A 16,106-nucleotide genomic window follows, 5' to 3' on the forward strand; every position below is an offset into this window, starting at 1 on the left:
TCCTTCTTCTTCTTCTTCTGACACACAGAGAGTGCCTGCACACTCAGAACTCTCCCGTCTCCACCCTCCCCAACCCTGATTCTTCTGGCATCGTTTGAACAACAGAAGTAGATGCCAGGGAACATAGACAAAGCCAATTTCTGTCCCCTTCGCTAGCGGTTTCTCCGCTGCAGAACTGACAACTGTAACACTCTGGGATATAAATAAATGGAGCCTGACTGCCCCCGCAGCCCCCCTCCCCTCCACGCTCTAGAGTCCAAAGTGGTTGGGTGCGCTGGCTTCCTCTCTGGCGACGTGCTTCCTGCTTCTCTTGGGACAGCAAGACTGCTGTGCTCAGGCACTGAGCGAGCTCGCGGAAGCCGCAGGCTGGCGAGCATCACTGAGTGAGGAATACAAGCCTCTCCAACATCCCGTTCACATTTAGAGCTGAGAGTCCAAAGTTCCGATGTGCTGCCTGCCAGGTGATGTTGACGCCTGCCGGAGTATTGTGATTTACATAAAATGGACTAAAACTAGACAAAATCAAGAATTCAGTCTCACAGTCATGTATGAGTCGTCACATAGCTACGTCTGGGACAGCCCGAATAGGGAAATGTTTATCAGACCCAGAAGGCTCTACTGGCTAAAGTCTTAGAGACCTAGGAAAGACTTGAAGGAAACTCAAAAGCAACAACAAAAAGGTCAATCTTTGGCATCTTTAACTACTAAAAGTTCTGCAAGATGTGAATATCAAAAACTTGTGGAGCATGGAAGTTGTCTTTTCTACTGTGAAATTTTGAATCACGTGTCGTGTACCAAGAGCTAGTGCAAACGTCACCTTTCTGGGTTTCTCACCTGTGCCTCAGGCAGACTATCAGCTGTGTCCTAGGCTCCAACTGAGGGAAGGCAGGCATGGGGTGTTTATTCTGAGGGACGAGGGAGATTCCTGAGAAGATGAAGTGTTTAGAAGAGGGTCTTGGGATTGGGGGCTCTGCTCCCCAATCCCATCTGGCCTTGTCAATCTCTGTGAGGAAACACCGGAACTGGTGTTAATCCTGCCATCTCATAAGCGCTCTGATCAAGGTTGGCACACTGTGCATGCTCAGTGAGCCGTCTACTCAGCTCTGGGCTTGCAGGGGAAGGCATGCAATCACGCACGTCCTCAGAGGCTCTCCTGGGCACTTGCGCTCAAACCGGGTCTCCCTTGTTCCACTTGCTCAACCTTCTGCGAGGCGGAGATGAAAGCACATGCAAGGGGTCCTCGTTCAATGGGGACCCCAAAAAGTATCTTCAGAAGGGTTTCCCTGAGGACCAGAGGAGCAGATAAGGGTGCTGTTTCCCCAGCTGGTGCTGAATTATTACCCAGGAGAGAACCTGCCAGGGCGGGAAGACAGACTCTGTCTCCCGAGCCAGTCAGGGACAGCTGGGAGTGTGAGAGAGTGAAGGGCTGTCCCCAGCCAGCTCCTGTTCCCTGTGATACACGTCTGTCTGGACTCGAGCTCCTTCTGATAATGTATGTGATCTGTCTTTGGAAAACGGTTCTCATGTTTATTTAAAGCTTCAATGGAGTTTATCGCAACTTTAAAAGGCAAAATGAATTCTATCAAAGTGTTGCTGGGTAAGACCCAACAGGTCAGCCTCATCTATAGGCATAATTGGATTTTGTTAAATGTGTGTGTGTGTGTGTTGCCTGTGCACGTGTGTCAGCACATATATGGAGGCCAGAGGACAACCTGAGTTGTCACTCCTCAGACATTGTCCAGTTTGCTTTATGTGGTAGGGTCTCTCACTGGCCTGGAGCTAGACTGGCTGACCAGCAAGCCCTAGGAATCCCAGAGCCACGATTATAGTATAATGTCACCATTTTTTAAATGTGGGTTTGGGGACTGAACTCAGGCCCTCAGAGTTGCAAGGCAATCACTTCGCCAGCTGAGTCGTCTCCCGGGGCCGTTAGCTGAGTCTTATGCCCTGCTCTTCCAGACTGCCCAGGAGATGTAGGAATTGATGATTGGCTTTGCGGGGTGACTTGGAAGCAGAGTCTGCACTATTCTCACCAGCTGGCTCCTGGGATCTCTGTTTCTGATGCCAGGGGGCTCAGGAGAGGGACCTTGGAGGCTCAGCAGGCTTCCTAACTTTGAATCACTGAGGCCTAGGAACTGTAAATCTTTTTAAGCAAGTGGATTTGGATGACAACCAAGGCAGAATAAATCATTTTATCCACACCTTTCTTTGTGCCAGCGGAAGTCTTAGGGAGTGAGGGCAAGTCCTAAGCCAGGAAGTAGGGAGTGAGAGACTGGAACAAAGGGCTCACCGGTCCCCGAGGCCTGCTCTTCAGGAGAGCCAAGGGGGACTTGTGTTGTGTGTTGAAATTAGCAACAGTGGCTGCACCAACATGGAGAAGGACTCCTGGGTGGCCAGGAAGGCACCAGGGTGAGAGCAGATGGAGGAGGTAAATTTTGTGCCTTTTCTGTGTCCCTGTATTTGGGGGCAACAAGTCACCTTCATGCAGGTGTCATCAGCCTCAGGAGCAGCTGTTTGCTATTCAGACAGGAGGGCGCTTCCTCATCCCCATCCCGTGGTGGGAGCTGCGAGACCCAGGATGGATGTGGGTGTGCAAACAAGACGGGAAGATAGGTCAATATCCTGGAGTAATCCATCTTTTCAAGAACATTTAACTGAATGCAGAAAGACGCGATGTGACAGCAAGGACCTTGAATCAGAGACCTATGGGATTGGGAGTCCTAGACTTCTGGGTGTCCTCCCTATTCATGGTCTTGCAGGGCCAGGAGCAGGTAGTGCCAACAGCTGTCCCAGGAGTTCTGGCTCCTACCCTGGGCTCTTGTACAAGTATAGAAAGTAAGTTGTTAGTCGGTTCATAAAAATCACCTCTGTGACCAAAAATACCTGACAGAAACCACGTGAGGGAGGGAAGATTTCTTTTGGGTCACAGTTTCTGAGAGCTAATTGGGTCCATATCTGCTTTGCCCAATGCGCACGGGCAGAGTATTGTGGTGATGGGGGCATGTGGCTAAGGTACTTCTTTTCAAGATATAATGTAAGAGGATCTACTTCACTGGACTGCACGATAGGCTAGGTAGCCCAGCAATGGCTGTCTGCGTTCAGGAGAGGCAGAGAGTTTGGTAGCTGCTCTGTCTGTGAAGTGTAATGCCTCATCTAGCCCAGACCCATTCTGATGACCTGGAAGATTCTCAGAGAGTCGGACACATATCTTCATTTGACTATGCAAGGCTGAAGGAGCTGGCTTCTGATAGCAGTGGAGGATAGTGCCATGAGCAGTAGGTACAGCAGGACAGAACCTACAGCAGGACAGACACTCACCAACAGGGATGAGAGCGGGGCAGGCAAGCAGCTCAGGGGAACTTTCTCACAGTGGAAGGAAGTACCTCATGAAACAAAAGGGACCTCAGCAAGATGTGCCCTCCAAAGACGTTCCCAGCTAGGGACTTGAGTCCTCCAACTAGACCCTGCCTCCCGCCTTCCCTTAATGATGTCACAGAGAATCTGAAAGGATGGAGCCACCCATTAGGTCAGAGCTCTTAATATCTAACCATCTCTGTAAATGTCATCACTGACACCCCCAGACTGTAATAATCTACGCGTTGGCATTTAAGCTAAGAGTTGAGAGTAACCCCCGGAGATGGCCAGTATGCTTCTTGCCACACAGGCACAAGGAGCTGGGTTCCATAAAAAGCAGGACATGGTACCATGTAATTGTCATGGCTGTCACTGAGAAGGCAGAGACAAGCAGATCCCTGGGGCTCGCTTGCCGGCAAAGTCTACTGCGTGAGTTCCAGGCCAGTGAGAAAAAACATGCCAAACAAAGATGCACAGTGCCTGAGAAATGAATGAATCTAAGTTCATCCTCTGGGCTTTACACACATGTGTATATGTGCACACACACGAGCACAAACCGTCATAGCTTCCTAGTCTTTACACACCTGCTTACATGTACACACACACACAAGCACTAACCATCACATATGCCTGGCTTTGCACACCTGCTTACATGTACACACACACACAAGTACTAGCCATCACATTGCCTGCAGTTCCGTGGGGATGTAGGGATGGCGGACTATATAGTTTTACCATGGTGTCGCTGTTAGGATGTGGGGATGGTGGGCTATATAGTTTTACCATGGTGTCGCTGTTAGGATGTGAAGAAAGCCGTGTTTTGCTTTCCTTGGAGGAGGAAACATCAGAAACAACAGGAGGATTGTCGGCTCCCGCTTTGATCTCCAGAGGTCTAAGCTTGTATTGTGACCTGACTTGGGACCACAGCCGCTCCAATCAGCTTCAGTCACCCATCCTTCATTAGCCAATTAAAACTGCCAAATGAGTAGTGAATGCAGAAAGATGTTTCTCCAGTGTGAGCAGACTGGGGAGGGTGGCAGACAGATCAGGAACGCTTTCTACCCAAGTCTGCCTTCAGGTCTCAAAGTGAGGTTACTATTTAAATAGAAGATGGAGTTATGCTTGTCCTGGGCAGGATATGTTCCTACCTATCATTATTTTAGGACTCTGGTACCCCAGGAAGATGGGCGCCCAGGATGTCACCTCTGAAGTCTCTTTCCGAGAAACATGTTCTCCCTCTGGCTGGACTATACGTTAGCCTTGAGATTCCTGGGGGGAATTCCATTTTCGGGGGGTCCATTGTTTTAGTCCAATAGCCAACTCCTGGGACACAAGTGTCACTTAGCATATCTCCATTCCTGCCAGGTTCCTTAACACAGTTCTTGACTGTGAGGCCTCCCGTATCTGACGCCCTGGGCACATCTGTCCCTCTGAGGTCCCTCCGTCCCTGCATGACCCACCCACTCCATGGCCTTCTCCCCCTCAGCTGGACCCAGAACTCCATCAGCTTCATTCCCTGATGGCCCTCCTCCCCTTCCTTTACTCCAAGCTGTCTTTACCACCTTTGATGGATACTTCTGTGCGCTGGAGGCTCTGTGTGTGTCGTTGGCCTACTGCGGCTGAGGCAGTAGACACCCAGCCACCTGTCCAAGATTACACAGCAAGTACATGAATGGTGTTGTTACTTGAACCCAAGCCGCCCTAGTTCAATGTGAATCCAATGCTTGGTAGACCAGCATATCTCCCACTCTCCTCTGACCCCAGCCAAGCCCTGACTCCCAAGCGTGGGAGAGACGGTCTGTGAGCCTTCGCAAAGGAGAGACCCTAGTCCACCCGCTTTGTGGTAGGGGGTCCCCAAACACTTTGACATCTGCTGTTTCCCCTTGTGGCTGGCTGTAGGGAGAGGCCATGAAATCTCTCTTTTGGAGGTAAGGAAAAGAAAGGCGAGGGGAGCCATCAAGTTCACGTGGCTGGAGAAACTGATCAGTCCCTGGGACCGTGCAGTAGTCATTTTTCTTGTGGTTGCAACCGAGCACCTGACAAGAAGCAGTTAAGGAAGGAAGTGTAAAATAATATGAATTACGCTTATCGACGTCTAGCTTCAAATGAATGAGGCTCAAACTATGGTTCATTTATTAGACTACTGTGGCATGCCCCCTAATCTAATTCTCTAACGATAGACTGGCTACTTCCCCAGCTGTGCTCCCAAGTACTCACTGTTTCAATCTTCCTGGGTTATTTCTGCTCCAGCAGCCTGGTGTCCTGGGGAGGCATTTCACACAGGCATGTGCTCCTGGGCCATCATGACTAACGGAGACCTCCTCCTCCAAGCTTGCTCTCTCTCTCTGTCTTTCTCCCTCCCTCTCTTCTCTCCCCTCTCCCTCCTCCTTCTTCTCTCTCTTCCTCTCTCCCTCCTCCTCCTCTTTCTTCTCCCCACTCCTTTCTCCTTCTCCTTGTATGTGGCCTCTACCTGCAACTCCCCAACCCTGCAACTCAAAACTCCCCCTCTTTCTCTTCTCCCCAGTAATTGGTTGTAGGTATTTTTTATTTAACCATTAGTTTTAAATCGGGGAGTAAGGTTTACATAGCAAAGGCTGGTGTACATGGAAATTAGCTTGTCTTGAGGCAACCAGATCTTGGGGGACAGAATTTATCATATGAGTACAGGCAGTACTAGACCAACCTCCAAGAAGGAAGCGTTTGTTAAGGATGGACAGTCCATCATGGTGGGAAAGGCATGACAGCAGGAGATAGCAGGAGATAGAAGTGGCTGGTTATGCTGTACCCACGGTCTGGAAGCAGAGAGAAGGACGCTGGCATGCAGCTCACCTTTAACTTCAGTCTTTAGTCTTTGGGATGGTCCTGCTCATATTTGGGATGGGTCTCCCTCCTCAGTTAATTCTTTCTGGGGATCATACCCAGAAGTGTGTTTCCATGGTTAATCTAAACCTAGCCAAGTTGGCAATGAAGACTAACCATCGCCACAGACTTCCGGCAAATGTTCAGGGCTTTTCCAGCACCTACCACATCTCTCCCAGCCCTCAGTAACAGGTCTGTAGTCATGGCTGGGGGTGAGAGTCCTTTGGAGGAAGGAAAGAACAGCGGAAAGCCAGGGGAGTCAGAAATCCTTCTCATCAGTCGACCAGGATGACCAGAGTAGACGTGGGGGCAAATGATGAGGGACAGGGTTACTGAAACTCAGAGCCCTTAAAAAACAGCATTGTTTCCAATGACCCTGAAACCCAATGGCTGTCAGCAGCCATCCTTTTGAGGCTCAGGATTCTATGGCTGTCAGGTTAGGTTGGGATCAGCAAGTGTTCTTCCTTTCTGAATCTGGCCCTCTCATGTCAACCTCTGTGTTGTCTGGCTGGCCCCTTGCTGCAGGATTGACTTCAGCTGGGTGGCCCATCTCTGCTCTCCATGATTCTCATGGAGCAGGCTAACCTGGGCTGGGTACAAGGTGGCTGGGCAGGGTGTCGGAGAGTCGGTAGAAACACACACAAGTACAGGAGTCAACCCTTCGCCTCCCCACACGTGCTAGTGGCTAATGCGAGTGTCAGAAAGGTGGAAGCAGACATCACCTTTCAGTGGGAGGAGCTACAGGGTTCTGTGGAACAGGACAAGGGTACAGGAAGGGTGGAGGACTGCCGCTGCTTCCCTAATGGGAATGGTGGTGAAATCACCCTCATCGACTCTGGATTTCTGTGATGTCAGCGGAAAGCCTGAATTGATGCTGCCTAGTGAGCAGAAAACGGAGCTGAGGTCTAAGGGCCTGTAAGTTCTTGGGGTGTAGCCAAGGACAGCTTGGAGCCGGGACAAGCGAGGTGTCTAAGCGGCTGTGCCAGGACTACCTGGTATCTAAGCCCTTCAATGAGAACCTACGTACTCTGCCCTGGGTATCACACTCGGTGCTTTATAACATTCTCGTGACGAAACCTCACAGGAGTCCTGTTGCGTGTATTTGTATCCCCCTTTTATAGCAGAGGAAAACTGAGTCTCAAAGTGATCAAGAAACACATTGGAAGTCACACAGCTTGTCAGTGGTGGAGGGAGAGTTTGGTCTGTGCATCGTATACATTATTGTGGCCACAAAGCGTAGAATACAGGGGCTAGGGATGTGGTTGATGTGGTAGAATGCTTGTATCAGTTCAGCACTGCCAATACCAGGCATGGTGGTCCATATCTGTAATCTCACCATTCAGGAGGTAGAGTCATGAGGATCAGGAGTTCAAGGTCATCCTTGGCTAGATAAGAAGCTCAAGACCAGGCTACTGTACAAAGGACGCTATCTCCAAAAATGGAGAGATCGGGGAGGATGACTCAGCCCATGAAACACTCCCCGTGCAATCATGGGAACCTGAGTTTGACTCCTAACACTCGTAAAAAGCAGCAGAGCGTGGCACTTGCCTGCAATTCCAGGGCTAAGGAGCCACACACGAGGGATGCCGGGGCTCGCTGGCCAGCCATTTTAGATAAATCTGTGATCTCTGGGTTCTGTAAGAGACCTTGTCTCAAAAACAAGTGGAGAGAAATTCAGGAAGACACCCGGCATTGGCCTGTGATGTATACATGTATACTCACACATGTCCATGCTGCTTGCACATAGGCACACAAAAATGATCACATACATATGCATGCTTACCTCCACACAGAGACACACTATCATGTACACACATTCCCTAAACACACAGATACATCAAAATGAACACATACATGTGCATGCTTACCTGCACACACAGACACACCACCACACATGTGCATGCTTACCTGCACACAGACACACTCTCACACATGTACATGCTTACCTGCACACACAGACACACCACCACACATGTGCATGCTTACCTGCACACACAGACACACCACCACACATGTACATGCTTACCTGCACACACAGATACACCACCACATATATGCATGCTTACCTGCACACAGATACACCACCACATATGTGCATGCTTACCTGTACACAGACACACCACCATGTACACACATCTGCAAACAATCTAGGTGTAGCCATTAGTTTAAAGTGCCCAGCAAGCCCAGTGCTAAGCCATCTGCAACCTTGGTTTCCTGAAACTTAAGGGGGACTTCCTGAGGCATCTCTGGTCCACAGCTCCTGGTGGTGAGCCCTTGCCTTCTCCATCTGAGGTGACGCCTGAAGTAGGGGTTGAAGTGCCCCAGCAGGGTTCTCCTCTCTGTTTAGCTGTCCTGTGTCTGGTGAGAGGCGGGCAGCGGTTTCTGGGGGCTCTCTGCAGTAGATACACACTGACTAAGCTCTCTCTGCAGTAGATACACACTGACTAAGCTGCATTCCTGTAACTGGAACATAGATCCCTGGGGAAGCATTGGTTTGGAATCAAATGTATGAAAACAAACCTAATGGGTTGGAAGTTTGTAATCCCTACACATTGTTCTCGAACTGGCTGTAATTTCGCCCTGTGGTATGGCCAATGTGGCGTCTGTGGGGAGGGAGGGAGCCTCGAGGCACTGCTGCTCCGGGCTTCCCCTAGAAGGCAGCTCTGCCTCAGCCTAGCCCCTGATACCTGCTCTCCAAGGAACTAATCTGTGAGAAGAGAATCCACCTTGGTCTCCCCAGGCACACACACTCATGTGCACATGCAAAAACCCCAGCCTATTCTAAGTACGCTTATGCTCTTGTATTGGGTCTCATTCATAGCTCTGCCGGGAAGCATGTCTCTGCCTATTAGGAAATAGTTGAGGGGATAGGAGAAAGAGTGCCTCTGGACGTGGACTCTGGGCTCAGAAGCCCCCACTCTTGGATACAGCACCTTAACCCAGCCTCCCCAGTGAAATACACACATGAAGCTGCGTGGTTGGATTTGCCTTAGTCAGGAGTCAGGCTCCCATGATCCTCGATGTTGCCGGTGGCTAAACAGACAGGCATATGTTTCCAAAAAGGTTTATGAGCTATTTACTAGGGAGGCAGACCTTTGGTTAGCACCATGCCGGGCACGGCCAGGCCTGGAGTTCACCTCTTCCATTCTGTGAGCTGAAGGGAGGATAAAAAGTCACTTTTTGTGTACTAGATCTCAGTCTTTAAACTACAGATTCAAGAGCCAGGTTCCAACCTCACAGTGCCCGTGACGCCTCCTTGGGCTTCCCTGGGTGTGGTCACACACTAGAGTACCTAGCAACAGAAGGGTGCTGAGCACCTATCAGATTCCTTTTCCTCCTCCTACCGAGCAGAAGCGGGGTTGGTACACGCTGCTATGGGGCACGTACTGCAGCCAGCCAGTTAGGGTCTAGGGCAAGTTTCAGGAGCAGCCTTGACTGCCTGCGTCTTCATCTGTGAAATGGGGTGATACTAGCAGGTCCTATAGGTGCTCTCACAGGACCACACTTGAAGGGACAAGCAGAGGTGGGAAGAGCTTGATGCTTATTTGATGGGAGCCTGTGGCGGGGGACATCTACATCCTTTGATAGGGTTCCTATCCAGAGGAAGGACATGTTCTTTTCTGGGGTACCATGAGGATGCTTCAACTACTTGGGATATGGCTTTTGTAACCCAGAGGACAAAGAAAGAAAATGAAGGTAGTACCCTTTCAGTAGCACACCCTGAGCTCTGAGCTGTCAAGATCTCCGTCTCTCAGGATCCACTTGGCCAGCAGCCAGCTGAATGAGCTTCAGACAAGCCGCACTCCAAGGCTGGCCTGTTGTAGCTGTCTTGCTGGACTGTGGCCTCCGTAAAGAGCCAGCACTGGGCTGCCAAGGAAGCCACAATGTTCTGTAAACACAGAGGCAAGCACACTCTCCAGTGTGCCATTCTGTGTGTGCCAGGCACGTGCATAGACACACGTGTCTCTTTAACTCACATCACCGGATCTGAGAAAACTCTCCCTGTGGGGCCCGCTGGTTAGAAGGATGAACAGGGGGTGCTAGCAGGTTTGAATCAGCTGTTGTTAGAACTATCGAGTACTTTGGGCTTGGAAGAGCATTAGAGCCCACCAGGTCCCTTCTCCACTTTAGATTCTGACAGACATTTTACCCCAAGTCTTGGCTCTGCGTTGGAAGAAACAGATATCTGAGAATTCTGCTGTCCAGGCTCCTCCTGCCTGACAAACTAGGACTGTGTCTGAACTGGAAGGAGTGGAACCACCAGACAGGACAGCTCCAAGGTTGCGGTTTTAATGCCAGGAACGTGGTGGACCCACAGCCTACTGCCTCCTGTATCTACTTCCTGACTCCTGTGGGCTTCTCTCTCTTCTTTACTTATTGTGACTTCAAAGTTATTTATTCTGGGAGAATACTTCTTTACAACCTATTTGGTCATATTCACCCAACCCCTTTTCTTCTTCTTTAAAAAAAAAAAAATTACCCACTGAGTCGGGTGCTTCCCCTATGTTCAACGAGGGAGTAGGTCTATCCACTGGATCATGGGCAACCAACCAGGGTCATATCCTTGAAACAAACTGATTCTCTGCCTCCACTCCTCAGCAGACATCCTTGGCCACTAGCTCCTCATGGAGCCCCTCCCCCGCCCACGCTGGCATGCTGACTGCGCTCCTGCGCACTGTGTGGGTGGTGACAGGTGCTGAGTTCATGGGCGTAACGTCTCCCTCATTTTCACAATATACTTTTCCCCAGCAGCCCCTTAACCCTCCTCTTATACTCTTTCCAGCCCCCTGACTTGATGTTCCCTGGGCCTTGAGGAGTGGGGATATGATAAAGACAGCCATTTCTGACTGAGCGCCTCAGTCACTCCCTCACTGCACTCTGACCGCGTGTGCGCATGTGCGCCTTTGTATCTCTCACCGATGCAGCTGCAGAGGCTTCTTTGGTGAGACAGAGCTAATCTGTGGCTGGAAGGATGTGTGTGCCGAAGGCTGCTGAATGAATACAACGGTAGCTTCTTTAGTTTAGTTCCGGCGTGTGGTGCTGGAGATGCTACCGAGGGCCTCGAGCGGGCGCTCTGCCACTGAGTGACACTCCAGCTCCTAGTATAAAATGACTTACAAAGGGTTGTTTACTGGGCTGATGGGAAACTTGAGTGGGGGGGGGGGGTTGGGACCTAGCACAAGGGTTTTACATTTGCCCCCAGGGCTTGACATGGCAGACTGTAGATGCGTTAGCCGTTTTAAGTTGTCAATCTGATAATTCTTCTCACCTGTGAAAACAACAGGCTCTCTAAGGAAGGCTCTTTGACTAGCTCCAGAGGCTCAAGCTCACCCCAGAGGAAAGGGGGATTATCCCTTTGTGTGGCTTTCCTCTTGGGTTTGATTCCCAGTGCCATTATGGATTTGAGTTCTAGCATCCAAGGGCTGGCCAACCTCCCCTTGTGAGGCTGAGCCAGTCAGGGTATCTGGCTTGCTTGGGGGAAGACTCCCTTAGTCCTCACAGACACAGCCTGCTGGGCAATGCTACATTTGAGGCTCACCATGGAGGGGCTGAAGGAGTGTGAGCTGTCCCAGCCAAGATCCTGCAGGGACACATGGCAAGGCTGCTGGATGGGGGCCTCATTGTTAGCTCCTCTCATACTCAAGGAAGGAGCAACCCCTGCAGAAGCAAACACACACCTTCCAGGGTCAATCTGGGAAGAGATGCTTCTTTGCAGGGATGGTGTGTGTGTGTGTGTGTGTGCACGCGCGCGCACGCCCGTGCATGTGTGCAAGCATGTGTGTATACATGTACATGTACATGTGTGCTTGTGTCTGGGGTCCTCAGGGTCCCAGGTTCTGGACTGGGACTTAAGATAAACCCCCCTGTAGGACCTGACACCAGGCTTCTGGTGTTTAATTAGTGAGTGTCCATGAGCCTTTGCTGAAGTCTGCTGAGGATTTCAGGCATCTGTTGTACCATGTGTCAGCCTTGTTTGCCAATCTCTCTGCCTCACTAGAGCATTGGCAGGGAAGTTGCCAGTCACCATGACATCTGAGTGGTGGGGAGGTGACTGGATGAAAGAGACCCCAAGGAGAAGGTGTCCCTTGGAACAGAGCAAGGGGGTCCCCAGGGAGGCTCCTAACTCTACTCTGCAGAGAAGTCTAACAGTGGTGCCTTCTATCGCAAGGCCTGCTGTATCTAATATCCTGGGGTGGTCAGCTTTGTCCTGTTTCATGGGTGCTAGAGACACAGGACAGCTCAAGTCCTCATCGAGCAGGGGCTTGGAATCTGCAGCTCTTGGAGCGGCAGGGTGGAGTTTGTCCAAAGGGTCCTCATACAGTGCCTTTTCCTAGCGGCTCACTGCTCAGCGCACATTGTGCCCAATTGTTATTCGGTCTTCTGTGCTATAGATCTTTTGTGATGGACCTCGCACTGGGGAGGTGGAGACAGGCTCACTTGGGGCTCACTGGATTTGTGAGTGCCAGGCCACGAAGAGACCCTATTCTGAAACAGGAGAAGGATAGAACCCAAAGAATGGCAGCCAGGGATGACCTCTGCTCACATATGCACATGGATGCACACCCATGGGGGAACATGCATGTACACATACACATGTACTCTTACACCACATGACTGTATGCACACACTTAAACTCTAGGGCAGATTTATTTCTGTAATTCAAAGTGAACTTAATGTTGCTTCCCTCTTTGTGTTTTGCACCCACCAGGCCCAGACCGATCTGACTCTTCCCTGTCCCCTTCCCTCCTCCCCTTTTCTCCCCTCCTCCACCCCATCCCTCAGGTAACCAGTAACTAGTAAAGCGAACACCTGCTCAGGCAACCTCCTGACAGCCTTAGTCAGGGCGATGAGACACCATGACCACAGGCAGCCCAGCAAGGGAAGGGCACATTCGGCTCATACTTTCACATCATTGTCTGCCATTGATGGAAGTCAGAACAGGAACTCAAACAGGGAGGAACTCGGAGGCAGGAGCTGATGCAGAGGCCATGGAGGGTCCTGGCAGGAAGCTGGAGGCAGGAGCTGATGCAGAGGCCATTGAGAGGGCTGGCAGAAAGCTGGAGGCAGGAGCTGATGCAGAGGCCATGGAGGGGGCTGTCTCTCATGGCTTGCTTCTCATGACTTGTTCAGCCTGCTTTCTTATAAAACCCAGGAACATCAGCTCAGGGATGACCCCGCCCACAGCGGGCTGGGCCCACCCCCACCAATCACTAATTAATAAATCAGCCTATAGGCTTGCATACAGCCCACTCTTACAGAGGCATTTTCTTAATTGAGGCTCCTTCCCCTCTGATGACTCTAGCTGTGTCAAACTTACAAAGGTTTGTGTTTCTTTTAATTGGTTGTTTTACTTAAACACCTCTCTCTCTCTCTCTCTCTCTCTCTCTCTCTCTCTCTCTCTCTCTCTCTCTCTGTGTGTGTGTGTGTGTGTGTGTGTGTGTGTGTGTGTGTTTCCTGATGCAGACTCTGATTGCCCACTCTTGTCTAGATAAAGATGTAACCACCCATCTTCCCTTCTTGGGCACTGGTTGTGACCACATTCTTTTTCTTTTTGACATGCAGGGTCCTCGTGGGTGCACCGAAGGCAGATTCTAAATATAGCACTTCAGTAAAGTCCCCTGGAGCTGTGTTTAAGTGTCGTGTCCATACCAACCCAGACCGGAGATGCACCGAGCTGGACATGGCTCGAGGTGAGTGGATGTGCTTGTCAGGGTAGAAATGGAGCGACATCTTCATACTTTGTTCTTCTCTACCTAGGCTGTCCCCATCGTTCACAGAGCTACCTTCTCTCCCTCTCCTCCTCCTCCCATCTTACATGTGTACAGAGATGCTGTAAGTTATCAGGCACCGAGATATGCCGAGGGACACAGCAGAGAGGAAGCCTGTCACCCTGGGCCTTGAAAGCCAGTAGTCAGAACAGACATTAAAATAAATTATTAAGAGAAGTCCAGAGGGAAGGTGTGTGCTGGGGCCAACTCTATATTGGAGGTTGGAAAAGGCTTCCTTGGGGGATCTTTCTGTGTATTGAAGGTAGCTAGCTGGGAAGTTCAGGAAGTGAAGTCTCCAAGCAAGGGCAATGTTGTCACAGGAGAGGTAAGCAGGGGAGGGAGGAAGGTGGAAAGGACATCTGCCAGGTAGGAGGGACTACATCACATAGGGCCTCAGAGTACAGGTTCAATGACACATTTCAGTCTCCGTGTAGCCAGAGGCCTTTCAGATCGGTTTCAGCTGTTATGTCTTACATGGTGAAAGGCATAGACTATGGTGCTCACTTTTGTCTAGTAGATAACATAGATCTAGATCAGGCTCCGTGGATTGCCTCTTGTCCAGCTGTATGCCCTGGGGATTGTTTGCACTGGATTACTCTGAGGAGACTGAGATAGGAGAGGCAAGCTCAGAAACCCAAGCTGAGTGCAGAAGAGCCAGGTGACTTCCTAGCTGCTTCCAGGCCTTGCTTCCCTAAAGCCCTTTCTCACCCAGGTCTCTGTCACCACGTCTGTCACCTCTGGGGAGACAACTCAGGGGGTGTTGGTTATGAAAGCACAAGGATCCAAGCCCATCCCTTAGAATCTTCAGAAAGAGCTGCATGGGCTTGCATGAGCTTAGAATCCCAGGGTTGAGAAGGCAGAGATGAGACTCCCATGGCATCACTGGTCAAACAATGTAGCTAATCCTGTGAGCTCCAAGTTCAGCAAGAGACTCTGTCTCAAACCATAAAGTAGAGAGCAACTGAGGAAGACTCCTGACATCAACCTCTGGACTTGACATGCATGGACATACACATGAACGCACACCCTCCCAATGTATGGTGCATACACATGCACACATATACACACAAACATGTGGCACACACACACAAAAGTACATACCTCCAATATGTGTACACACATGCAGACAATGTGAACACACACACACATGGATGCACCCTACAACATGTGCATACAAACAGGCAAACTTGTAAACACACACATACATACACACACATACACACACACACACACACACACACACACACACACACACACACATACACACATCCTGCAAAACCAAAATATGTCCGGATTTTATTTATCAGAAGAGACTTGTGCTCGTGTGATCTTCTCTGTGCAATGTTTGTTACAGTGGCTTCCCAGAACAACATCAATGGGAACACTTTTTCCCTCCTGGAGAAACTCTGTTGTAGAAAAAGAAGGTGCTGAATTAAATAGCAACATTTTGTTACAAGTTTCTATGGAGTTGACATTTTGTTATAGGTACAAAAGTTCAAGTCCCAAGGACCACCTTTGAAAAGCAGCCAGCTGCACCATTCCTCAGCCCAAAACTGACCTCTTTTCTCCTTCCAGGGAGGACTCGGGGTGCTCCCTGTGGGAAGACCTGCAGGGGAGATCGGGATGATGAGTGGATGGGCGTGAGCCTGGCCCGGCAGCCCAGAGCAGATGGCCGTGTTTTGGTAAGACCTCTGGGGAGAGGGTGACTTGGGACAGGGCACCCTAAGAATGAAGGACTGACCCATAGGAAAGGTGGCTAGCACAGAAGGCAGAGCACAGCGTTGAGGCTATCTACTCTGCATTGCCGCTTTGACATCTGTCCCACCTGCACTTTCAGGCCACATGCAACTGCATGCCACAGGGGACAGCTGGGGAGCTAAACACAAAACTATAAAGTCCCGTAAAACATTGTGAGATAACTTTTGTGGGATTTAAAAATACTTCAGTTGTGTGGTTCTCGAGTGTGACCCTTTTAGGTGACAGTATCGGGTTGCCAAGTCAAAGGCTGGCATGCCTAGAACCTGCCTTTGTATTGTCTTTAGACATACTGGGCTGAGGCTATAGCTCAGTGGTAGAGTGCTCTCTTAACATGCATGAGGCCATGATTAATCCCAGGAGGCAGAG

The 16,106-nt window shown here is 50.3% G+C and overlaps 1 protein-coding gene across 1 annotated transcript in view; it reads left to right on the top strand.

Annotated features, from left to right (window-relative positions):
* Itga9 (integrin subunit alpha 9) overlaps positions 1–16,106 on the top strand; it is a 312,929-nt gene that overhangs the window by 7,680 nt on the left and 289,143 nt on the right. Inside the window, exons 2-3 of the mRNA XM_031345861.1 lie at positions 13,777–13,904; positions 15,558–15,664. Of these exons, the coding sequence (XP_031201721.1) occupies positions 13,777–13,904; positions 15,558–15,664 (235 nt within the window). The remainder of the gene's footprint in view (positions 1–13,776; positions 13,905–15,557; positions 15,665–16,106) is intronic.

The sequence above is a fragment of the Mastomys coucha genome, unplaced genomic scaffold, assembly GCF_008632895.1.
Source record: "Mastomys coucha isolate ucsf_1 unplaced genomic scaffold, UCSF_Mcou_1 pScaffold23, whole genome shotgun sequence".
Lineage (NCBI taxonomy): Eukaryota > Metazoa > Chordata > Mammalia > Rodentia > Muridae > Mastomys > Mastomys coucha.